The sequence below is a fragment of the Phyllostomus hastatus genome, unplaced genomic scaffold (genome assembly GCF_019186645.2).
Source record: "Phyllostomus hastatus isolate PE091 unplaced genomic scaffold, TTU_PhHast_1.1 phas_scaffold_585, whole genome shotgun sequence".
Taxonomy (NCBI): domain Eukaryota; kingdom Metazoa; phylum Chordata; class Mammalia; order Chiroptera; family Phyllostomidae; genus Phyllostomus; species Phyllostomus hastatus.
In genome coordinates this window covers 1,672,178-1,698,087 of record NW_025334037.1, presented here as the reverse complement: position 1 = coordinate 1,698,087, position 25,910 = coordinate 1,672,178, and the positions used below count along the sequence as shown (strand labels likewise).

The 25,910-nt window shown below is 37.0% G+C and overlaps 1 protein-coding gene across 2 annotated transcripts in view; it reads left to right on the top strand.

The window, feature by feature from the left end:
• SBF2 (SET binding factor 2) overlaps window positions 1-25,910 on the top strand; it is a 408,723-nt gene that overhangs the window by 245,377 nt on the left and 137,436 nt on the right. For both annotated transcript variants that reach the window (XM_045825232.1, XM_045825233.1), the window contains exons 14-16: window positions 6,000-6,204; window positions 12,317-12,426; window positions 13,854-14,003. In XM_045825232.1, the coding sequence (XP_045681188.1) occupies window positions 6,000-6,204; window positions 12,317-12,426; window positions 13,854-14,003 (465 nt within the window). The remainder of the gene's footprint in view (window positions 1-5,999; window positions 6,205-12,316; window positions 12,427-13,853; window positions 14,004-25,910) is intronic.

The following is a 25,910-nucleotide window of genomic DNA, read 5'->3' as shown; positions in this document are numbered from 1 at the left end:
GAAAACCAATATGCTAGATTTGGGGGCATGAGCCTCATTTGAACCTCCCAAACACAATGGAATATATTACAATTTAGTAACTTTAACCCATTATTGAATTTTTAGGTAGCATATATATAAAACTGCAGGTTAGCCTCATCTTTGAACTTTGCTTTGAAATGATTTTAAAAATGCTTGTTATTCTGAATTGCCTATGGATTTGATTTACAATATTTCACATTACTTCTAAGAAGAGAAAAACACTATTAATGAGTAATAGAAATATCTTTAATTAGTGCTTTCTATTTAAATTATTATTTAGTACTATTATATAAGTAGCTGGTGATATGGGAATCTTGGGAGAGAGATTTTAGAGTCATGGTTTCATGACATAGAATATGCAATGATGCAATGAATAAATATTTTTCAAATGAATGTACCCTACACTTTTGGGAATCAGCTTTTAGAATTATTCTGGGGAAGTGTGTGTGTGTGTTCTACAAGCATTCCTGTAACAATTTATTCTGTCCTCACAAGAACCTTATGAGGTAAATGCTGTATTATTGTCTTCATTACAGACGAGGAAACTATAATAAAGCACACTGCACCAGGTCCCACTGCTAAAATGGGATTTGACCCAGGTGCTCCAACATCAGAGACCATGAATTAAAAATACTTCTTGTGCTCCCTCTCTCATTGAATTGTCTGACCTTTCCCTCTGAATCATAATTCCTCCTGTCTCTGTCGAATTTTCACAAGTAGTTATATTTCTGGGCTCTCTGTTCCATTAGTTTTTTTAGCCCTTCACTAATACCAATGGTCACACTAATACCAATGGTCATACTACATACATTATTAAAGGTTTATGAAAGTTTTGATATCTGCAAAGTTTGATATCCCCAGTTACTCTTCTTCAGAATAGCCCTGACTAATTTTGTTTATTTGCGTTTTTTTTTCTCATTTTAGATTCTTCCATTCATTAACTATTTTATTGTTCACCTCCTAAATGCCAGTGCTGTTCAAGGTGTTCAAAATATACATCAGTTTTCTCCATGCAAATATATATGTTGTTTTATAAATTGAACATACTCTGCATGGCCTTTATTTTTTACTTATTTTTTATTGTAATTTTTCCATTACCATTTATCCCACTTACACCCTCTTCTACCTCCACCCACCACCCTCCACTCTCCCACAGTCACCCCACTATTGTCTGTGTCCATGAGTCCTTTTTCTCTTCTGCTCAATCCCTCCACCCCCACTCCCTACCCCAGAGCTGTCAGCCTGCTGTCTGTCTATGAGACTGTCTCCATTTTGCTTGTTAGTTCAGTTTGTTTATTAGATTCCACACATGAGTGAAATCATGTGGATTTTCTCTGACTGGCTTATTTCATCTAGCATAATTTCTCCAGGTCCATCCATATTGTTGCAAAAGGTAAAATTTTCTTCTTCTTTTTCAAAGATTTTATTTATTTACTTATTAAGTATATTTTATTGATTATATAATTACAGTTTTCCCAATTTTTTTCTCCCCTTCATCCCACCTCTTCCCTGTACCCCTTGGCCCTCCAGCATTGTCCCCCACCTTAGTTCAAATCTGTGGGTTGTACATATAAGTTCTTTGGCTTCTCTGTTTCCTATACTGTTCTTAACCTCTCCCCATTTATTTTATGCCTACCAATTATGCTTCTTATTCCCTGTACCTTTTCCCTCTTCTCCCCTTCCCTCTCCCTACTGATAACCCTCCATGTAATCTCCATTTTTCTGGCTCTTTTCCTGTTCTAATTGTTTGCTTAGTTCTTGTTTTTGTTTTTCAGGTTCATCTGTTGATAATTATGAGTTTGTTGTCATTTTACTATTCATAGTTTTTGATCTTCTTCAATTTCTTAGATAAGTTCCTTTAATGTTTCATATAATAAGGGCTTGGTCGTGATGAACTCCTTTAACTTGACCTTATCTGGGAAGCACTTTATCGGCCCTTCCATTCTAAATGATAGCTTTGCTGGATAGAGTAATCTTGGATGTAGGTCCTTGCCTTTCATGACTTGAAATACTTCTTTCCAGCCCCTTCTTGCCAGCACGGTTTCTTTTGAGAAATCAGCTGATATGTAATGGGAACTCCTTTGTAGGTAACTGTCTCCTTTTCTCTTGCTGCTTTTAAGATTCTCTCATCTTTAATCTTGGGTAACTTAATTATGTGCTTTGTTGTGTTCCTCTTTGGGACCAATTTCTTTGGGACTCTGGGCTTCCTGCAACTTCCTGGAAGTCTATTTCCTTCAACAAATTAGGTTAGTTTTCCTTCATAATTTTTTCAAATAAGTTTTCAACTTCTTGCTCTTGTTCTTCTTCTGGCACCCCTGTAATTTGGATGTTGGAATGTTTAAAGTTGTCCTAGAGGTTCCTAAGCCTCTCTTCATTTTTTTGAATCCTTGTTTCTTCATTTTGTTCTGGTTGGATGTTTATTTCTTCCTTTGTTCCAAATCATTGATTTGAGTCCCAGTTTCCTTCCCTTCACTGTTGGTTCCCTGTATATTTTGCTTTATTTCACTTTGGGTAGCCTTCATTTCTTCTTTCATTTTGTGACTGAGCTCAATCAGTGCTGTGAGCATCCTGATTACCAGTGTTTTGAACTCTGTGTCAGGTAGATTGTCTATCTCTTCATTGCTTAGCTTTTAAATTTTCTTCTTTTTATGGCTGAGTAATATTCCACTGTGTAAATGTCTCATAGTTGTTTTACCCACTCATCTACTGATGGACATTTGGGCTGCTTCCAGATCTAGGCTATTGTAGTAATGCTGCATATATGCTTTTGAATAAATGTTTTAAGTTTCTTTGGATAAATTCCTAAAAGCGGAATCACTGGGGTCAAAAGGCAGTCAAAATTTTTAATTTTTTGAGGAAACTCAGCACTGCTTTACACAGTGGCTGCCCCAGTCTGCATTCCTATCAACAGTGCAGGATTCCCCTTTCTCCACATTCTTGCCAGCACTTGCTATTTGTTGATCTAGTGATTATAGCCATTCTGATAGAAGTGAGGTGATATTTCATTATGGTTTTAATTTGCATTTCTCTGATGATTAGTGACATTGAGCATCTTTTCATAGGTCTGTTGGCCATCTGTTTGTCCTCTTTGGAGAAGTGTCTATCCAGGTCCTTTGCCCATTTTTTAATAGGACTGTTTGGTCCATGTTTTAAAGTTTGCTTTAATGAATATTATTTACATCATGGAAAATATATTTAAAGTTTGAATTTTTGTTATAAGGAAAATAAATATAAATAAAAACAAAAGTAGTGAAGACTATACTTTAAATGCTTCTGACTTAGACCTCAAAATCCATATTAATTATCTTCCTATCCTTAAAACAATATCTGCCTAATGTCTTTTAGAAAATGTATATTTATAACTTTGGAAAGTTCTCTTAGACTTTTGCCTAAAGAATAGAGAAAAACAAATACACTATTAGAAAAGGGCAATCTTATAAACTATAGAGTAGTGATGCTGGTGTTAACCCAGGAATAATTTTAGAACAGTTTTATTTTTAACATATAGTTTAGAAAGTGGTGATCATGAAGTCTTAGCATAGGAATTTACTTATTTGTTCTTCTCTGCCTTTGCTAATAATGTAAGGGGAAAATACAGAGTGTATGAGGGTTGCTTTGGCAAGAACAAGTTTTACATCTGATTTTACCTTCTCAGGAAACTTGTAAGAGAAGCCTAAGTGTGTGCACTCGGCAAAGTTATATATTCAGCATTACATAGTGAGTAGAGCAAAAACTAGAACCCAGGCTTTTTTGACACTTTAAGGAACTATTATTTCCATTGTATTACTGAGATGTACTTCGTATGTCATCTGCTATGACCCAACCTTTTCTTTTTCTGGGTCTGGGCCAAATAACCAAAAAGAATTGTGGGATCGGCTCTAATAGATGATGACAGTTGGTCATTTTAATTGTCCAGAGAATGTATGAGGGTAGTGCAGAGTTTAATCTACAACATGAATAACATAGGTTCTTTTGCAGGGGGTAGTTTTCTGGTTACAAAGGATAATAAATGCTGGAATTGGTCTCAGAATGGTTGTAAAAGAGCCTTCCATAGAGAACTTCATAAAAAGGATGGATTTCACTCTGCCTGTAGTATTTGAAATATAATCCTGCTTAACTAGGTGACTGGATAAAAATCCATGCCAGTCCTGAGGATTTATGAAAATATTGGCTGACATATTTAATTCAATTATTACAATCCCAATATGTGCTCAACATTGTATCCCATTTGTTAGGATTCAGTAGGAAGTAGTTTAGGGTGCCTGCTGTGTACCATGAAGTTTCTAGATGCAGAGGACAAAAATATTTTTTTAATTGACTGAAAAGTCTGCCCTCATGGAGCTTCATGCCACTGAGAGAAGGATAGAGAATAAAGTTAAGTAAAATGTATGGTATGTGAAAAGGTGATAAGCACTAAGAAGGAAAATATAATAAGGGGATTGGGAGTGTGTTGTGGGGGTAATGTTATATAGGGTGGCCAAGAAAGGTGACATTTGAGGAAAGAAATGCAGAAAGGGAGAAAGGAGGCTATAAATCAGTGACAGAACAGTTAAATGCAAAGGCCTTGAGGCGGGAACAAGAAGGACAGTATGTCTGGAGCAGAATTAAAGAAAGAAACAGTAGTAAGACATGGTCACAAAGAAAAGCCAGATCTTGTAGGGCCTTATAAATTAGCGTAAAATCTTTGGATTTTACTCTGAATGAAGAGCTGTTTGAATGAACAGAGTAGTTAGGTGATAATTTAACATACTTTAACTAGTTCATTCTGTCTTCAGTGTTAAGAATAAAAGAGAAGGGAGGTGGAGGGAATAACGGGGAGGAGGAGGAAGGGTTTTCAGGATCAACTATAAATAACACATGGACAAAACCAAGGGGGGCAGTGGGGGGGTGGAAGCAAGGGAGGGGGGTGGGGATAACTGGGGTAGGGGGAGAGTGGTGGGAGTAAATGCAGACAACTGTAATTGAACAACAATAAAATAATTTTAAAAAGAATAGAAGAGGGAGGGAGCAAGAGTGGAAGCAGGGACACCAGTTAGGAGATAGTTGTTTGGTAGTAAATGAGAGATGTTGGCTTGAATCAAGTCATTGCAGAGGGGTCAGGTTATAAACATATTTTACAAGCAACATCCAGAGCATTGCAGAGGAGTGTTAGAGAAAGACATTGAAGATGACTCCAAGCTTTTCACCCAAGTGATTAGAAAAATAAATATGCCATGTGCTGAAGAGGTGAAGACTGTAGAAAACAGATTTAGAGAAGATGAAGATTAAATCCTCCATTTTGGACGTATTAGATGTTTTTTAAAATTCAAGTGGATACATATATATTTTTAAAATATTTCATTTTCAGAGAGAGGATAAGGGAGGGAGAAAGAATGGGAGAGAAATATCCATCCATTGCCTCTTGCACACCCCAACCCGGGGACCTGGCCTGCAACCCAGGCGTGTGCCGTGACTGGGAATCAAACCAGCAACCTTTTGGCTCACAGGCCAGTGCAAACCACTGAGCCACACCAACCAGGGCTCAAATGGAAATATTTATATTGAATATATGGGTGTGGAGTTCAGGAGAAAGCTCAGTTAGAGACAAGAATTTGTGAGTTATTGGTGTTTTGATGGTTTAAAGATATGAGAGTAGAAAGTATCACCAAGGAAGTAAGTGTAAATGGAAGAGAAGCCTAAGGTCTGAGCCCTGGGATATTCACATTGTTAAGAGATTAGGAACATAAAAAATGAAGATGTAGCCAGAAGACCTAGAAATCAAGTGGGAAAAAAAGTGTTCATGGAATGGGAAGAGGTTGATCAGCCGTGCCAGATGCTGCTGAATTAAGACCCTAGGACTCTATATTTTAAGACATATATCTGAATGTACATATAATCATCTGTCTGACTGTGGTTTGTATCCCCCAGACCTCCCACACCCTCCCTGACAATCTGCTCTTTTACCTTTTGAATAATTTTACCTGTGTTTCATGTTGCAGGAGAATCCAAACCCTCATATGGCATTTCAGAAAGTTCCACGCCCAACAGAAGGATCCCACTTGCGAGTTCATATTCTTCCCTTCCCAAAGATTAATGAAACCCGGGTACAGGAATTAATACAGGAAAATCTTGCTAAGAACCAGAATGCACCTCCTGCTACACGAGTGGAAAAGAAATGTGTTGTACCAGCAGGTCCACCTGTTGGTATGTATTTGTCTGTTTGTTTTAAAAGTAAACCTTTCATCAAGATATAAGACACAGCCCTAACTGGTGTAACTCAGTTGATTGGGCATCCTCCCTCCCACAAAGCAAAAGGTTGTTGGTTCGATTCCCAGTCAGGGCACATGCCTGGTTTGAGGGTTCAGTCCCTGGTAGGGGCATGTATGAAAGGCATTCAGTATTTCTTTCTCATATTGATGTTTCTTTCCCTCTCTTTCTCCCTCCCCTTTCCTCTCTATAAAAATAAATAAATGAAATCTTAAAAACGAAGATACAAAAACTTAAGTGTACAACTTGATACAGGGTCACAATTTAAGCAGACTTGTGTAACCAGAATCAGAGCATTATCAACACCCAGAAACACTGTTCCCTTTACCGCCTCTCACAAAGGGTAACCATTAAGCTAACTGCTACTGTAACCAAACCAAAAAACAGGTTCATCTGCCTGCCACCACAAAAGCCAAACTTGTGAGTTAGTTGCTGATGTGAAAGGAAAGAGGTTTTGTACTTAAAGAATGATTAAAATAAATTTTAAAGAAAAAGAAAGGGGAGAATTTATTCCGTTGCTGTGTGATTTGGGAGAATGGCAGATCCTGACTCAAAAGTCTGTCTTCTCCGCAAAACCGGGACAAAAGCTAGTGTCAAGAGCCTGCTCCATTTTAAAGTACAGCACTTTGGAGCCTGCAGGCAGCTGCTAAGCAATAATAGTCCACATCCAGGTAGGTTACCTTGTTCCCAGCTGCTGTTCATTTCAGGCTACCCCCTGGAGCCTGTATGTGGAGCCCAAACAGCCATGGGCCATGCAGCTGCTAGGGCTGCAAGAACACAAGAACACACTGGCTAGTACATCACTAGCTGAGCTAGAGAGCGAGAGAGGCTCTATCCTAGAGGCCATGCATGGGCCACACAGTTGCTGAAGCCATGTGGCCCATGATAACAGGTGAGTCCTGCCATGTGAGTCCAGGTCACGAGGAAACCAGCCATGAGCAAGAGCATGTTTCTTTGTTCCCATGACTTACATTAGCCTGAGGGTGGGACAGACCAGGTGCTTTCTCAAGATGTCCAGCCAACTTCCCAAACTTTCACGCTCTTCAGCAGGGTCCACCTCCCAACGAATCCCTTCTTTCCCTAGGCTAGATTGACAGGCTTCTTTGGTCTGGCACCTCCCCCTGCGCCATTTGACTTCTGTGGTGCTTGTGCCTGCCTTTTCCTTATCCTACCCCCAGTCTGGTACCAGAAGAGGGGAAAGGCTTTTTTCTCTATTCAGTTACCTTGCTAGCTTTTTGCACGCGGGCCCTATCCACTGATGTTTCCAGTTTTCCATGTGCTCACTGTAAGAACGTCCCCCTGCTGCCACCTCGGCCAGTGGGAGAGACTCCCTGGCTCCTCACACAGGCTGTCTGCCAGCAGCACTGCCACTGCAGAATGAGTGCTTCTTAAAAAAACAACTATATTGGGATATAATTCATATGCCATAAAACTCACCCATTTAACGTGTATAGTTCAGTGATTTTTAGTATATTCACAGGGTTTTGCAACCATTTTCACTGTCTAATTTTAGAGAATTTTTATTATCTCAAATAAAAATACCCATACCTGTTAGCAGTTACTCCCAATTTCCCCCTAAATCTCTTCTTCCCTAGCTTTTGGCAGTAATCTACTTCCTATCTTTGTAGATTTGCCTAATCTGGACATTTTATATAAATGGGATCATATGATTGTTGTCTTTGTGACTGGCTTTTTCATTGAGCATAATATTTTCAGATTATTCACATAACATGTGTCAGTACTTCATTGCTTTTTATGGCTGAATAATACTCCATTGTATGGATATGCAGATGCTCCTGGACTTATGGATGGGGTTACATCCCAATAAAATCCACCATTAGTTGAAAATACCCTAAGTTAAAAATGCATTTAGTACACCTGACCTGTCCACCATCATAGCTTGGCCTAGCCTACGTTAAATGTGCTCAGAACACAACATCCAGCAAAGGCTGGCAGCCCAGTGCACTGGAGAGTACGGGTCATTTACCCTCATGATCACTGTGGCTCACCGCAGCTGCCCGGTGTCAGGAGAGAGCATCCTGCCACATGTGGCTAGCGTGCGAAAGATAAAAATTCAGAATTTGAAGTACAGTTTCTACTGAATGCTCAGTGCTTTTCCACCATCAGAAGGTTGAAAAATCATAACTCAAACCATTGTCCTAAGTTGAGGACCAGCTATTTATCACATTTTGGTATTCATTCATCAGTTGATGAATATTTGGGTTTTTTTTCTACTTCTGCTACTAGAAGAAAATTAATAATGTTGTTTTGAGCATTTATGTGTAAGTTTGGGTGGACATATGTTTTCAGTTCCTGCAGATATATACCTGGGTGTGGAATTGCTAGGTCATATGATAAGTCTGTGTTTGATGTTTTGAGGACACACCAGATTACTTAACAAAGCAGCTGTACCAGCTTACATTCCTACCAGCAATGTATGGGCATTCCAGTTTCTCTGCATTTACTAATGATGCAGAGCATCTTTTCATTTGTTTGTTGGCCATTTTTATATCTTCTCTGGAGAAATGTCCAGTCAGATCCTTTGCCCACTTTTGGGCTGTCTTTTCATTATTGAGTTGCTAAGAGTTCTCTATATATTCTATATACAAGTCCTTTATCAGATACATGATTTGCAAATATTTTTTCCCATTCTGTGAGTTGTCTTTCTTTACTGATTAATCTCTTCCTTTTTTGTGAGGGAGATATGTTAAATCTTTCATAATAATAGTAATATTGCCTATTTCTCTTTTTAGTTCTATTTTTTTCTTTATACATTTTGAAGTTGATTTATTGGATTTAAATATATTTACAAATATCATAGCATCCTGGTGATCAATCCCTTTGTCATTATGAAATGTCTCTCTTTGTCTCTATTAATGCTTCTTGCCTTAAAGTGTTCTTCAATGTTCATACACCTACACCAGTTTTCCTCAGGTTAGTGTTGGTGTGGCACATTGTTTTCATCCTCTTATTTTCAAATATCTTGGGTCCCTGTATCTAAGGTATGCCTCTTGTGTGGTGTGGGTTTCTTTAGCAAGTCTTACTGTCGTAGTATATTTCTTGTATTTTATATATATATAATTTATGAAACAGTAATAGCTTTGATGTAATTTACTGGGTTGTTTCTATTTCATCCTCCTGTTTTCTGGTTTTCCTTGATTTATTGCCTTTTGGATTAATAAACTTTCTTATTCCATAATTTATCTCTTGTTATTTATACATTTCTGTAATATTCTTTTAAAGGTTTACATAGGGACTGTAGCACACAGCCACTTCTGTCAGCTCAGCTTTCACCAGAAACTTCACCGGCCAGCCTAGCCACAGCCAGAACCAAGTCCGCGTGCCCAGGCTCTTGTCTGCACCTGGCACTGACAGATGTCCAGATGTCCTAGGAAAAATGGACGTGTGTCTCTAGTCTTTTTCCCTTCTCTGGATCTTAGGGCCTCTCCTCTTTGTGCTTTTGTAGTTCTCTGATATATAAGTAGATGGTTTTTGCATTTTATCTGACTTTTATAACTGTTCCTGGTAGAAGTTTTAGTTCGCACAAACTATTCCATCCTACCTGGAAATGAATGTAATCTTGTTAATGGATATTAACAATGGATATTAATCTTATTAATGGATAACAATGTATTAATTATACCATTTATGTGATAATGCTCATGATTTATATATTATTAATATGTTACTTGTATAGTAATGTTAATATTAATTATTTATTTAGAAATGTTAATTTGCCATTATTTTCCTAATATTATACACCTTTTACATGTGTTGATTGTACTTTCACATAGAGAAGAGGACAGAGAAGGTTGAGATACTATGGTAGTTATTTTTTTGAAGGATTTTGGTCATGTAGTTTTAATATTCATAAGTTTGTTGAATACATTATTTAAATTCCCACATGAACAGAGTAGAAGTTTGTTTAAAATTTAATATGCTTGAATTGTAGCCTTCCCTCAGTGTTATCTTTGTATAATCTCTTTACTTCATTTTCAATTCACGTCAAGTTCTTTATTTAGATGCACATGGGACATCTCACTGTACCTGGTACACATGACTTCAGTCTTCAGTCCTGTGTGTACTTCCTGTAAAACCAAAAGGAATGGATACGTGCATGCAGGGACCCTCAGTCCAGCTTTCTGGTTTCTTTGGGTTGGTCAGAATCAGGATTTCCCTCATCCTAAATTAAAAGCTATGACTGTTTCATTTTACTTGATACTCATTTAATGAGTTAGAATTTGCTGTCACCTTAACAGACATTCACATTTTGAGAGGTTCACTGGTTTCCAGCTGTTCCTCAGAGGGGCCAGAGTAATGGTGATGGTCTGAAACTGTCATTCAATAGCCAAAGCCTTAGAAAGGCAGTCCTGGGAAGTGAGGCACCCTTAAACCAGAGTTGTTGTCAAAGGTTAGAGATCTAGTATAAGAATGCTGCAGCTGGGGTTTGGCCAGTCCCTGAAGCATCAGTGACTCCAACAGAACTTTCTTTTGGGAGTGAACTAAATCCTAATCTCCAAAGGAGATTAGGAAATTATTCTCCAAAGGAAATTAATTCTCCAAAGGAAAATAATAATTCCCTGGTGGTAAACAGATTCATTATAAGAAAATGGGGGTTTTATTAATGGCTTGTTCTAAAGAAAATGTAAAATACTTCTAAAGATACTTTAGAATTAAAAGTTTATAAACATAGTTAAAGATGTTGCTCTCTCAGTAAAGTTTGTGGTATGTTTTGGAGACTCTTTAAGAAGTTTTCTACTCTAAATATAGATCGATTTCTATTTCAATCTCTACTACTAACCTACATGTGTGAGAAGCGCCATAGCCCACAATTAAGAATGAGCATTTCAGACAGAAAAGTCCTATGAAATAATCTGTTTAACCATCATGGTCATGCAGAATTTAATGCTACGTGACTAAAAATTATTTGAAGGAAACTGGTAAAGTCCAAGTATGATCTGTTGTCTAGTTAACTGTATTATGCCCATTGACTTCCTGATTCTGACAAAGCACTTTAGTTATGTAAGATGTCACCATTGGGGGAAGCTGGGTAATGAGAAAAGCATGGTCTTCTTCTCTGTGCTATTCTCCAACTTTTTGTGAATTTATAAATATTTCAAAAATTTTAAATGTTTAAAAAATTATTCAAAGGAGGTGAGGTTTCATGTTGATAAAATGAAAGGTACGCTAATGAGTAACATAGGATAGTCTTTCTCGTTAGGTATGTGGGGAGCGGGTCGGATTCTGCCTTTAGATTCCAAGAGCCTCCATGAACGAGAAGGAAGTTTTCTTTTGGGCTTAAAAATTACTGATGTTACCTCATTTGTTACAGGTTACTTTTTGTTTACCAAATACTACTTTCATTTATATCCTTCTGGCATTCTTTTAATGAGTTAAATTTATCTTAAGTAATTTTAACCTATGTAATAAATGAGAAGTATGCAGGATTACAGTGAAGGTGTCAGGTGCCGAGTTTACAGGACTAAAAGTCAACTTTCCCAAGTTTGTAGAGCAGTTCTTTGGCTATGATCATTTCTCTTTGGCACAGTGCTCCTTCAAGTCCCCTCTGCTCAGATTTGTAGAATCTAGTTTTTTGGAGTTTGTAGTTTTTCTTTTGTAATATCTTAGAAATATCAAGTTCTCTTTTCATTAGGAGCCCTCTTACGTACACTTGTGTCATGATCCTGGACCCCAAGCACTTACCAGTTTGTTTAAAATTAAAATTAAAATAGATGTTTACCTTAGCTTAATATAATTTTACTGTGAAACATGAATTAATTTGCATGAGTTAAGTGTATCATTGGACTCCATCCCATCAAATTATCTTCCATAAGCCATTGACTAGCCCAAAACTTTGAAACCTAAAAATATAATCAAAGTAATGAAATGGAATACCTTCAAGGCCATGTAACATGGGAAATATAAATTCTAAATGTCAATCATGTAAACAGTTACAGACATATAAACTCAAAACAGTACTACTCCCCTTTCTGCTGTAATTGCCAGAGGAGTTGAATTTACTTGTGTTTTCTTTATATTCCTTTACTAGTTTCGATAATGGACAAGGTGACAACAGTTTTCAACAGTGCACAAAGATTGGAAGTTGTTAGAAACTGCATCTCATTCATATTTGAAAATAAAACATTGGAGACAGAAAAGGTAATAAAATGCCATCTTTCCCAAGTAAGAATTCATTATTTCCCTTTCAGATTTACATGTTTAGTTTGCCAACTGACCTCTCCTCTAATTTCATTCTTTTTCTTTGTCAAGTGTTTTGATCATTTTAAATGAATAATGTCTAAGATTTAAAATGTTAGCCAAGCCTAGTTACATGGCTCCCAGACAAATACTGATAAGTCATTTTTTCCCTCACACTTTTGACATTGTTTATTAGATCCTATTTTGGAATATTACTTAAGAACTTAACATTTTATTATTTTTTAAAAGTTTTTTACAGTTGATATATATAATATTCTATTAGTTTTGGGTGTACAGCATAGTGATTAGACATGTAATTATATTTATTGCAAAGAATCTAGTTGGAATTAGTAATGAATTATAGAAATTGTAGTATTCAACTTAAATGTGCCTTGTTATGCAGATTTTTCTTGCCTTCTTTAATAAAATATGCTAAACATAAAGTAACCTTTTCTTAGTGATTCATCATAATTCTGAACATCTATTATAAGGGCCTAGTGAAGCATATAAAGTTTTTACCTTTACACTAAATGACCCCAAGCTGCTTTCTGTGTTGTGGCTGTTTGGTTTCCATTTTTTCCTGTGGCTGAGGAGTCGTGGACTTTCTTTGGTTCTTGCTTTCAGCCTTCACACCCTGTTGCTTGTGCCTGCCTGTACATGTGTCGTGCTCTCCTGCTCTCAGGCTTCTTCCCTTCCTCCTTGTTTGCTCCTTTGTTCTGTTTTGTAGGTTTGCAAAGTTAAACCTATTATTATTTTATGTAAAGTGTGTTAACTGAGCTTTACTGGATTAACCGAAAGAGGCGTTCTTATGGATACTGAGGTGAAAGATTTTTAATGAATAAACCTAAAGGTTTCTATGTGTTGCTCTGAGTCCTTTTTCTTTTTTTTAATTTTGATATTGAAATAAGAAGAGATTGTAGAATTTTCCAGTCATAAATTAAAACTAAGAAGTGATTAAATAGCTGACCAGTATAAAAGTAGAAAATCCACTGTATTTCTTGTTTTAATTTTTCTTTCTATTCTTGCCATGGAGATGTGGCCAGTTATTGAAAGAAGGTGTCTGAGTGTCTGTGGCTTTGACTTGTGATGTGAAGCAACAGTCGTTTGGTAGAGTTTTGATGAGTTTTTTTAAAAAAGTGTAGTTAATGTTTTTTAAAAATTTGTTATATAAACTAATTTTACTTATTTCTTCATGTTTGCTTATAAATAGAAATAACTACAAATCCATTTTATAATTGTCCTCAATAGCAAAACTACTCTTTTCCAAGAGTTTAATTTTACTAGTAACTGTCAAATGGTTTACAGGATGCACTTGAATTTTCGGTGAGATTACAAGTTTGTTTTTCCCAGTGGCTCCGCTTGCTCACCCTGGCCTCTCTCGTCCTCAGACCCTGCCTGCTGCACTGAGAGCCCTGAAGGGGAAGGCAGCAAGACAGTGTCTCACAGAGGAGCTGGGCCTACATGTCCAGCAAAACCGGGCAATACTAGACCATCAGCAGTTTGATTACATAATAAGGATGATGAACTGTACTCTACAGGTAATTTTTAATTTTTATCATATTATTCTTGTTATTTGTGAATACTTTTTGTTTTTCCAGGAAATTCAGTTGCTAATCTATCAGGGTCTTGAGCCTTCTGTAGCTCACAGAATGGATGAAAAGCCAATGTCCACACCATTTCTGTCAGAAACACTCATTATTTCTTACTTGGCATAAATATTAAGAGTTTTTCATTCTTTGTTTTCTCTTGAAAACAAAGGTTATTTACTTGTTTTATAAGCAAGATTTCTGAAACCAAACAGCCATCTTGAAAATATTTGGTTATATTGTACTCAATGTGTGTATTTATGTCGGCCCTTTGCAGTCAGTTTTCAGTTACACCGTTACAGCAGAGGGCAGTGAGTGGTCGATAATACAAATGATAAATGAATTAATTATTTACTAAGCACTTTGTGTGTGTGAAGCACAAAAATACATTTTTAGTTGGCTTCAAAATATGTATATGATCTTACAGAAATAAACTTCCTATAAAATTATGAAGACATAATTATTAGAAACAAATAATCTGATTTTCCTGGCTCCCTTGTTAGTTATTCTGTGATATATTGGCATCATATTCTTTTCAAGTGACACACAAATCCTCTTTCAAACTTTTTGCACAAACATAAAAAATGTAATTAAATATTAAAATTTTGAAGACTCTTGGGACTCCAGAGAACCTAAATGAAATGCATGGTAAATTCCATGGATTGGAAAGTGAGAATTGCAGGGTATCATTGATAATAAAATGTGTGGGTGAAGGAAGACATAAATAAATGGAAAGATATATCATGTTAATAGATTAGTAGACTCAATATTATAGAATTATAATAATCAGTTTTTCTCAAAATAGGAGACAATGCAGTTCTTCTCAGAATCCCAACTGAAGAGTGAAACCCTAAGAATTACCAACACACTCCTAAAAGAACGACAAAATGTGGGGAAATGTCACACTCTTAGAAACAGATGAAAACTTATAGCTATAAGATGAGTAAGGCCTGAGGATCTTATATAAAACATGCTGGCTATAGTTGATAACATTGAATTATATAATTGAAATTTGCTAAGTGAGTAGAATTTAAATGTTCATGCCCCCCCATAAAGATAAATAAGTGAGGTGATAGATGTGTTAATTAATTCAATTGTGAGAATCCTTTCTGGATATATACATATATCAAATCACCACTGTCAACACTTGTATCTTACCATTTTACTTGTCAGTTACCCTGCAATGAAACTCTTTCTAAATTTGTAATTAGTTTGTAGTAATTAACATAGTGTGTTACTGGATAATCATAAACAAATTGAGCAACAGAACAGAATATAAAGTTCATAAACAGATGTACATATATGTGGAAGCATGATTAATAACAAAGTTGACATTTCAAATCAGTGGCAAAAAGATGAAAAATTCAATAAGTAATGCCAGAACAGTTGAGTGACCATGTACATATAATGTACCATATACACACAAAATGGACAGATATACCACAGTTTACTCTAAAATCAGTTTTATGTGGATTAAAGACTTAACTATGAAAAGCCAACCATAGAATTTTTTTTTTCATTTTGACAATATGTTTATTTCTGTATATGGATTAATAAAGATGTAAGTATTGATTATATAATTCATGCATGTATGAAGTTGATAAATTATACGTGTTAGATGAAGAATAGTATGTCCACTGACTTTATCTTTCCCACTGAAGGCATTCTAATTATTACCTTCTACTTGCTTTTGTTTTAATTTCTTCACTTTCCTAAATTTCAAACTAACAGGAAACTTGATAAAATAATACCTGTATAGCCTTTCCCTAGATAAAGTGAAATAAGCCAGGCGGTGAGGAACAAATACCATATGATCACACCTTTAACTGAAACATGATCAACAAAAGAAAAAAGCAAGCAAAATATAACCAGAGACATTGAAATTAAGAACAATCTGACAGTAACCAGAGGGGAGGGAGGAGGGGACAATGGGGGGAAGGGTTTTCAGGAACCACTATAAAGGACACGTGGACAAAACCAAGGGGGAGGGTGGAAGCAGGGGAGGGAGGTGGGTTTGGCTGGGGTAGGGGAGAGTTGTGGGGGGAAAATGCAGACAACTGTACTTGAACAACAATAAAGTAATTGTTTAAATGTTTATATATATATATATATATATATATATAACCCTTATTATATTTTTTACCGTTACCATTCAGTCCCCTTATACCCCCCTCCCTAGTAATCACGACACTGTTGTCCATGTCCATGAGTCCTTTTTCCTTTTTGCTCAATCCCTCCACCCCATAACTTCCTCTCCCCAACCCCACTAGTTGTCATCTATTCTATCTATGAGTCCATCTCTGTTTTCCTTATTCAGTTTGTTCAATAGATTCCACATCTGAGTGAAATCATATGGTATTTGTCTTTCTCTAACTGGCTTATTTCACTTAGCATAATGTACTCCAGGTTCATCCATACTATTGCAAAGGGTAAAATTTTCTTCTTTATGGCCAAGCATAATCACTGTAAATGTCCCGTAGTTGTTTTATCCACTCGTCTATAGACGGACACTTGGGCTGCTTCCACAACTTGGCGATTGTAAATAATGCTGCAATGAACAGGTGCTTATATTTTTTTGAATTAGTGTTTTGGGTTCCTTCAGATATATTCCCAGAAGTGGGACTGCTGGGTCAAAAGGCAGATCCATTTTTAATTTATTATTATTTTTTATTGTTGTTCAAGTACAGTTGTCTCCATTTTCACCCTACCTCACCCCTCCACCCCACCCATCCCTGCCTCCCATTTTTAATTTTTTGAGGTATCTCCATACTGCTTTCCAAAGTGGCTGCACCAGTCTGCATTCTCACTAATAGTGCAAAAGGTTCCCCTGTCTCTGCATCCTCACTAGCACTTGTTGTTTGTTGATTTATTGATGATAGCCATTCTGAAAGATGTGAGATGGTATCTCATTGTGGTTTTTATTTGCATTTCTCTGATGATTAGTGATGTTAAGCATCTTTTCATATGTCTATTGGCCATTTTATATAATTTTTCAAACAGAACAATAAAGAGAAGGAACAATGCCACTTGCTTGATTCTTGCCCCTCTTTTAGTCACTTCCCCTGCTACCCACAAGTGAATTGGGCCCTTCTGATACTAATTACCAGGTAGGTGGGTTTGTGTACATTCCAAGACCCCATGGGTCCCTCCTGTGAGACTGGGAATTCTTCCCACTGCCTCAACCTGCACAGGTTTTTATAGCCAAAGGTTTTGAGGCTTTATTTCCCTGTGCTGGAAGCCTGGGTTGTGTGGTCTGCCTCACTCCCCAGTTGATCTTCCGGTTTATCCAGACACAAATGTGGGACTGCCCAGTCCTCCAGCCACTGCCTCCTCATGCAGTCTACCAGCCACCACCTTGTTGCACATCCGCTCTGCCCCAGCTGCCCATATCTGCCCCTCTTACCAGTCTGGATGAATGTTTCTTCTTTAACTCCTTGGCTGTCAGACTTCCATACAGTTAGATTTCCTGGCAGTTCTTTTTTTTTTTTTTAATTGGTCATCATCCTTATGTATATCATACTAAAAATCTGGAAGGATACTTACACTAAATTCTTAACTGTCTAAGCGGTTGTCTCTGGCATATGGTTTAGAAGAGTTTTGACTTCCAATTTAAACCTTTCTCAGCTTGAAACACATACACACATGCATACATATAGAAGCATATTTAAATTATATAAGACATAAAAACATCTAGTTTATAATTATTTAAAGGATTTTCATTTTTGTAGGAAGGAAATTTTCAAACACTTTTACAAGAAGAATACAACACAATAAATGTGCCCCCCCCCAAAAAGCCACATGGCTTGTGTTACTTTGTTACTGTTTCATTGGTACTGTCAGCATAGAGAACCAAGGAATGTAATTAACAGATCAAGGTCCCTAGAAGCCCCACAGTTAGGTAATTTCCTGATTCCCTGTACTAATTGGTGATAAAGCTACAAAAATTATGTTAGGGACCTTTGTTCCATTAGTACTTTTTGTGCTATTTATTAACTGTAGAACTAAGTTTTGAGGCTTTCTCTATACTTAGTTTTAGCACATACTAGTGAGTAAGTCACTTAGAGAATAACCAAGTATCCTTGAGCTACAGATACTTTTCTTTTTCCTTTCAAAACTTGTATCTCTGGAAAAAAAAAGGCATGGATTTTTTTGCTGCTTTTGAATACATCTGGGCTGATGGGAGCTTAATATTTTACATTTCAGTATTTCATAAATACATAAAACTGGATCTCGTCCTCATCCCAGCACACACTGTTGTTAACGTTATACAGAGGCTCCTCCGAGTTATGAATGGGCTCACATGTGACATTCTCATTCTCACAGGTTATTTATTACCAGTTGGGGATTTATTAGTGCTATTTATATTCCTGTTGCAACAATGGTACTTGTGGGGATTTAACATGACATTCTGAACATTTTTTACAAAAGCATAGCATTTCAAGGCAAAGAGGCCAAACATCTGTGTTGTTATTTTTAAAAAATAGACTTTAAATAAACTAATTTTAGGTAGTGACTCAAAACCTTTAGTAATATTTGCTGTTAGTGAGCTTGAAGTGATTCTGTCTTTCCTGTCCTCAAGGGGAAATGAAACGGAACATGAGTGCTGCCAAGGAGCCATTTTGTTTATCAGGGTCTTTCAGTGCCAAGAGAATTTTTTAAAGAACTGGTTTATAGAGATTATAGATTATCACTACATATCATATCATTTCAAATAACTGATCATGTTTTAGGCTTTTTATAATAGATTACTATAAATCTTTCCCAAAATACCATGGCTTTCACTATTTCCATTTTAGCAGATACTTGATTAAAACTTTCTATGTACCAAGATCTTAGCTATGATCTTTTAATAATAAATTATAATTTGAAAGCTCAGTAAAGTCTCTCATTTCCAGCATCATAATAAACTGCATGTTATAAGGAACCCTCTCACTAACATAGAAATAGATCTTAGAAAATTTCCAGGGAGAAAAAAAAAACCTTCTTTTTCCCAAGAAGGAAAGGAAATCTCTAATAGGTGCCTGTTCTACTCGCAAAAAAAGGACTAATAGGGAACACCAAATTCTGAGCAATGAGCTGTTGGGAAAAACAGATTTGGGAGCACAGTTAAGTTTGGCCTCTGTAAAGAAAGCTGGTTGGCCCTGGGAGTTCGCACCAGGCTAGAACACTGGAAGAGGAACGAAACAATCCCTATTCAGTAACACACCTCACTCTGGCCTCTAGAAGAAGCAATTGTAAATCCTTTGTAGAATAAGGCAGCCCCAGCTCAGGCAGTCAAGATTCCCATAGCTTAAACTCAAAATTTCAAAATGACCAAATACCAGAGAAATGAACTAGTATGAATTAATGCCAACAGAAACAACCAGCAACAGATTTAGACCCCAAAAGACTTTATACATTGGAATTATCCAGTTTGAATATGTAATAATTAAAATATTTAAACAAAAGATTGAATACAAAATGAATAATAGGAGAATAACAAAAATTACCAAGTAAGTTTAAATTATGTAATCATTAAAAGTAAAAACTCAAAGGATGGAAAAGACTCAATATTAAGACTCTGCAAACTGATCTGTAGGTCGAATGCAATCCAATCAAAATACCAGACTTTTTTTCTAGAAATTGACAGTCTGAGTCTCAAATTTCCATGGAAATGCAGAGGACTTAAAATGGCCAGAGCAATCTTGAAAAAGAATAAAATTCTTGGACTTAAACTACTTGATTTCAAGAGTTGCTATCAACCTGTAACAATCAGGACACTAGGGTACTGACAGAAACATCCACGAATAGATCAGTTGGAAAGAACCCCCAGAGGCAGACCCACGCTTATGGGACTCTGACAAAGACACCAAAGTGGTCCAATAGGGAGAGAAGTTATTCTGCAACTAGTGCTGGAGTAATGATTATTCATATAGAAAAAGTGAATTTCAGTCTCTACCTCACATTAAATACAAGAATTAATTTGAGATAGAGTACAGACCTAAACATAAGATATAAAACCATAAGAGTTTTAAGGAAAAACAAGGAATCGTTTCATGACTTGGGAGTGGACCAGTTTCTTATGTCACAGAAAGTAATAATCAAAAAAGAAAAAAACCATTATACTTCATCAAAATTTAAACTATGCTTATCAAAAGACACCATTGAAATAATGAATACATAAGACTGGGGAAAAATATTCTGAAAATATGTATGTGGCAAAGAACTGGTGTCACGTTTATATAGAGAACTTTTACAATTTAAGAAGCAGCCAACCAAACCAAGTTTTAAAGTGGCCAATTTGAACAGACCTTTCATAAAATCAGATATGTGATGGTCAATAAACACATGAAGAAGAGCTCAGTAACTTTAGTCACCAGAGAAATGCAAATTAAAACCATTATGAGATACTACAGTTGGCCCTTGAACAACGCAGGGGTTAGGGAGCCAACCCTCCACCCAGCAGAAAATCTGAGTATAACTTTTGATTCCCCCAAAACTTAACTACCCTGAGATGTTCCATGGTATCTAAGGGGATTGACTTCAGGACTCCTGTGGATACCCAAATCCACTGATGCTCAAATCCCCTAGCAAAATGGAGGTAGGTGAGGACGTACAGCTGACCTTCTGCATCTGTGGACTCCCAACTGCAGACTGAAAACAGTATAGGTATTTATTTATTGAAAAAAATCAGCATATATGTGAACCCACACAGTTCAAACCTGTTTTGTTCAAGGATCAACCATACTGTATAGCCACCAGTGTGACTAAAATTAGAAAGACTGGCAAACTTTGGCAGAGTTGTAAAGTTAATTGGAATTCTCGCACTTTATTGTTGAGAATGTAAACTGGCACAATCACTTCAGAGAGAAGTCTAAGAGGCTCTTATAAAACTAAGCATACACTATGCTGGGAGCCAACAGTTTCACTCTTGGGTCTTACCAAAAAAAAAGGAAAACATTTTCAAAACAACTTATACAAAAGTATTTGTAGGAGCTTTATTCATAATAGCCTAAAACTGGAAACACCCCAGGAGTCCATCAGTCAGAGTATAGATTTTTAAACTATCATATATTCATGAGTGTAATGCTATTTGGCAGTAAGAATGAACAAAATAATCATGCATGCAACCATTTGAACAAATCTTAAAAATATTGTGACATTTGTCAAAACTCAGTGTATATACTCTTAAGATTTGTGTAATTTGTTGTACATAATTGCAGCGGGAGTAAAACCTATTGGGGGTGGAGGGATTGAGCAGAAAAGAAAAGGCACTCGTGGACACGGACAGCAGTGTGGCTGTGTGGGTGAAAGGGAGGAGGGTCTGAGGGGGTAAATGGTAATGGAAAAAATACAACAAAAATATTTTATAAAGTAAAACCTATAAACAAATATTGAACTCTAATAATACCCATGCTAGAATACTTAGGGGGAAGTATACTTGATGTCTGCAGTTGACTTTGAAAATTACTAAAATTAAGATGGATTGATAGATAAATAGATGGATAGATAAATAAGTGATAAAGCAAGCATAATAAAATGTTAATGATACAATCTAGATGGTAAGTGTGCAGGTGTTTAGTGTAAAATTCTTTCAACTTCAATAAATGTTTGAAATTTTGGAGGATAAAAATAAGTAAACAAAGAAATAAATACTTAATTACAAAAACTCTAGGGAAAGGTTAAACATCAGACTAGACACTGAAAAAGTTCTGTAGTGAGCTGGAACACACAACTGGAGCAATTACACATAGTGGAACAGATGGAGACAAGAAGATGGAAAATACAGAAGAGAAGCTAAGATACATGGAGGATAGAATGAGATGATCTAGCACAGTACCATTTAAACTACTGGTCTGTGACAAGATAAGGAACTTGCGCCAGAATATAAATCAGTGATTTTCAATTCATTGAAAAAGTTACTATGAAAACGAAAGGAAAGTAAGCTACTATATAGTGGGCTCAGTGTGCTGTCCTGTCTAAAATAACCAGGAACCTGCCTTAGTAAAGAGGAGAAGCTTCAAAGTCAAGCCTCAGATTTTGTGATAGTTGAAAATTCCAGTCAGCAAACAATTTCACAGGTTGCTGGATAAATTCTAAACTGAGCTTCTTAGGCTAAGGACTCTGAATAATATAGGAAATTGCATAGAGGTTTTAAAGTATGAGGGGAAAAAAGGCTTCTCTCCTGGAAACCCAAAATTTTAACATCAGATTGACTTAATCTAGAAGTTTTCAAGGACGTTCAAGTACTGTAGATGACTAATTTGTAGGTATGAGGCAGCAGACTTGGGGTTTTTGCCAAGTGCTGTGGTCTGAACATGCCCTTCCAAATTCATATGTTAGAAACCTGACCCCCAAGGTGATGGTATTAGGAGGATGGACTTTTGGGAGGTGGTTATCTCCTGAAGGCAGAACCTTCACGGATACTATTAATGCTCTTATAAAAGAGAGCCAACTGAGTTCCCTAGCCCCTTTGACCATGTGAGGATGCACTGAGAAGCCCATAGCCCTGAGGAAAGCCTTCACCCAACTGTGCAGGCACCCTGACCTTGGACTTCAACCTCTAGAACAGTAAGAAATAACTTTCTACTGTTTATAAAACACCCGGTGGTATTTTGTTATAGCAACCCAGAACAGACTAACATATTACGATTATATTAATCAGTAGAATTCATCTTGCTTAATGAGGACACATATTTTACTTCTTTCTGTTCTTCCCCCAAATGTGTATTGATTTTTTACCATGTGCTTAGTCTCTGTGCTAGGGACTGGACATACTGAGATGAGTAAGGTATTATCCCGGTTCTTAAGGAGTTTACAGTCTAGAAGGAAAAATTCACAGGTAAACCAGTACTTATAATATAGTGGGATGTGCACTCACAGAGATGTATGAAAAATTACTCCATATGCTATTGTAGGTTTGCTTGATTTAAAGTGGGAATGGAAATGAGGTGGTCACAGAAGGCATTTGTCAGACAAGAATTTGGAGGGAGAGTATTCCAGATAGAGGAAGTTGCTAGTGCAGGGGATGGGGGGAATATGTAGAGGGTCTGTGGTTTTGAAAATTGAAAAATACTTCTATTATGTGTAGTGTAGAAAGGTGATGGGAAAGAGAAGAGAGAAGGAAATAGGGTAACATCTGGTTAAAGTGAAAAGATCGAATATATGTATTTAACCTCAGCTATTACCCCAAACCCCGCTAAAACTAAAGGATTTTTTAAAAGTACATAGACCCACAGGCAAAAGAGGAGGGCAGACAACAACATTTTGGCAAGCTGATAGAGGAGTGACTTAGTGAACTCAAGAAAGTCTGTTCCTGAGTGACAGTCGTAAAGACCTTGAAGCAGCCCAATTTGTAAAATGCTCAGTAATTGGAGACATCCAGTTATCTCTGAAAACAGGAGTTTGTGGTGGGGCTAAAACATTAAAAAGAGTATTGGTTGACAGTCTCCTTAGGGTACAGTCAGATTCCCCTCCCAGATCCTTTTCCAATTCTGTGCAGACTGCCAGCTGCCTCTCCTTTACTCTAGCAGATTAGAGGTTTGTTTGTATGTTTACTTTTAAGAGAGAGAGGACATCACTAGCCTGGGAGACACTGGGTCTGGCTGAGGGAAATTCTGTTTTATTACAAGCGAGGGGTTAAGTGAGTGCCAAATACTGAGAATACCAGTCGACATCCCCTTCACCTCCCAGAACTCTGGCAGCTTGCCATCAAGGCAAGGCATCAGGAGACAGTTCTCTGATAAATGCATCCAGCCAAAAAAAGAAAAAAATATATTTTACGAACAATCCTGAGATTAGGAGTTCCTCAGCAGAATAGTTCAACTAGGTCATGCTGTGTTGAAGCTCACAGGCAACAAGCTTCATTGTGTACACATTCCTTTTATTTTGTCATCCTTCAGTTTATTCCTTATGGAGGATGTCCTAAGCAGAAGGGGCCATTGAGCAAAGTCATGGTTCACCAAGGATCTCCAGCTCTGCTTCCATTCCCCACTCTCCCTTGTAAAAGAACCATCTGGTCAGTATCCGTAGTTGTCCTGTCCTTTTCCTTCTTGGGTACCTTTATCACTCTAACTGCCTCAAACAGCCTCAGCTTTTTAGGGCTCTTAAAATTGGTCAGCCACAATCACTACAACCTTTGGAAGTAGGCTCAAAGAAGTTAAGTAATTTTCCCAAACCACATAGCTTGTACATCGAAGAGGCGAGTTCTAAATCTAGTTTGTGTTTTGTTTTGTTTTCTCTATGGCTTTAAATGACGATGTGTCCTTCAAAAACTGTGACAGTAGGTTCTCTGTATAACTAAATTTAAGTTTAGATCAAGGACCTGTATTCTGGAAATTCGTGAATCTTTATTTTCATTTTTTAAAGTAACAGTTGCGCCCCTGGCTGGCATAGCTCAGTGGTTTGAGCACGGGCTGCGAACCAAAGTGTTGCAGGTTCGATTCCCAGTCAGGGCACATGCCTGGGTTGCAGGCCACAGTCCCCAGCAACCGCACATTGGTGTTTCTCTCCCTCTTTCTTCCTCCCTTCCCTCTCTAAAAATAAATAAATAAAATCTTAAAAAAAAAAACAATTGCTACTGAAAAACCTCCACCTTAACTGAGTGAAAACAGACCTTGTTCATAGTGTTCATCGTGTATACTCAGTATTCAGCACAGTGCCTGGCACATAGAAACTATTCAGATATTATTTGAATACATGAATGATTACACAATTTTGTGGGAGCAGTAATTATTGAAATGAGTCTACTTTTTTAAGTTACTTATCCAGGAACTAATTTGGTTGTCAACAGCATTGAGTACTAGATTGAGGAGAAAATTCATTAAGAAGTCAGCTATTCTAACAGCTACCATCACTCAACCAAGATCATTGATGGGAACTCATTCATTAATCTAGTGGAAATGTTTTCAGTTCCTATCTTATTTGACACATGGTTGCATTTGATGATGACCATGGCCACACTTCTTTGTAAAACCCACCTCCTTTACCTTTGATTATACAATTTCTCCTGGTTTTTACTTTTTTTTTTTTCCCAGCCACTTTGGTAGGGCTTCTCTTCCCGCATCGTGCAAAAGGTATGTTCGTTTGCATCTGTAGATTCATCTTTAGATCTCCCAATCTAAGATTCTACCTAGGCAGTCTTACTCATCCCCATTACATCTTTACGTATGCCTTGCAAATCAGTATCTCAAGCCCAAATCTGCCTCCTGTCTTCCACAACTGAATATTCTATAGTTACTGTAAGTCTTTACTTGAATGTCCCAAAGCCATTCAGGTACTCTAAACTACAATAATCATCTTTTATACTCACTTCCAGTCACCATCCACAAACTCTTCCTCCTGAGTGTCCTCTTTAAACAAATGGCACCACTGCCACTTGTTTACAGCTAAAAACATGGAATTAGTCTCTTTCTCTTAGTCTCATGCTCATGTCTGATCAGCCACTGAGTCTTATAGATTCTACTTCCTAATGTCTCTCAACCCCATCTACTTTTCTCTATACTGAAATTCTACTATCCCGGTGTAAGTCACCAACATTTTGTACCTCTGCTACTGCACCAACTTCTTAACTGGTCTCCCTACCCTCCATGCCAACCTGTCCCTCTACTACATCTGTTTCCTTGCTCTACCGAAGTGATATTTCTACTATTCAAGTTAGATCTTGCCACTTTCCAATTTGAAATCCTTTCTCTTTGCCCTAAGATTAAATGCTAATCATATCTTGGCCCCTGCCTACCTCTACAGCTTCATTTTTCACTGCTGTCAAGCTTTTTATTGCCTAGGTTAAGAACACTATTTCTTTCTACTTCCTGTCCCTCAATTGTCCCTTTCACCTAGCAACTCCTACTTACCCTTTAATGTCAGTTTAGATGTCACTTC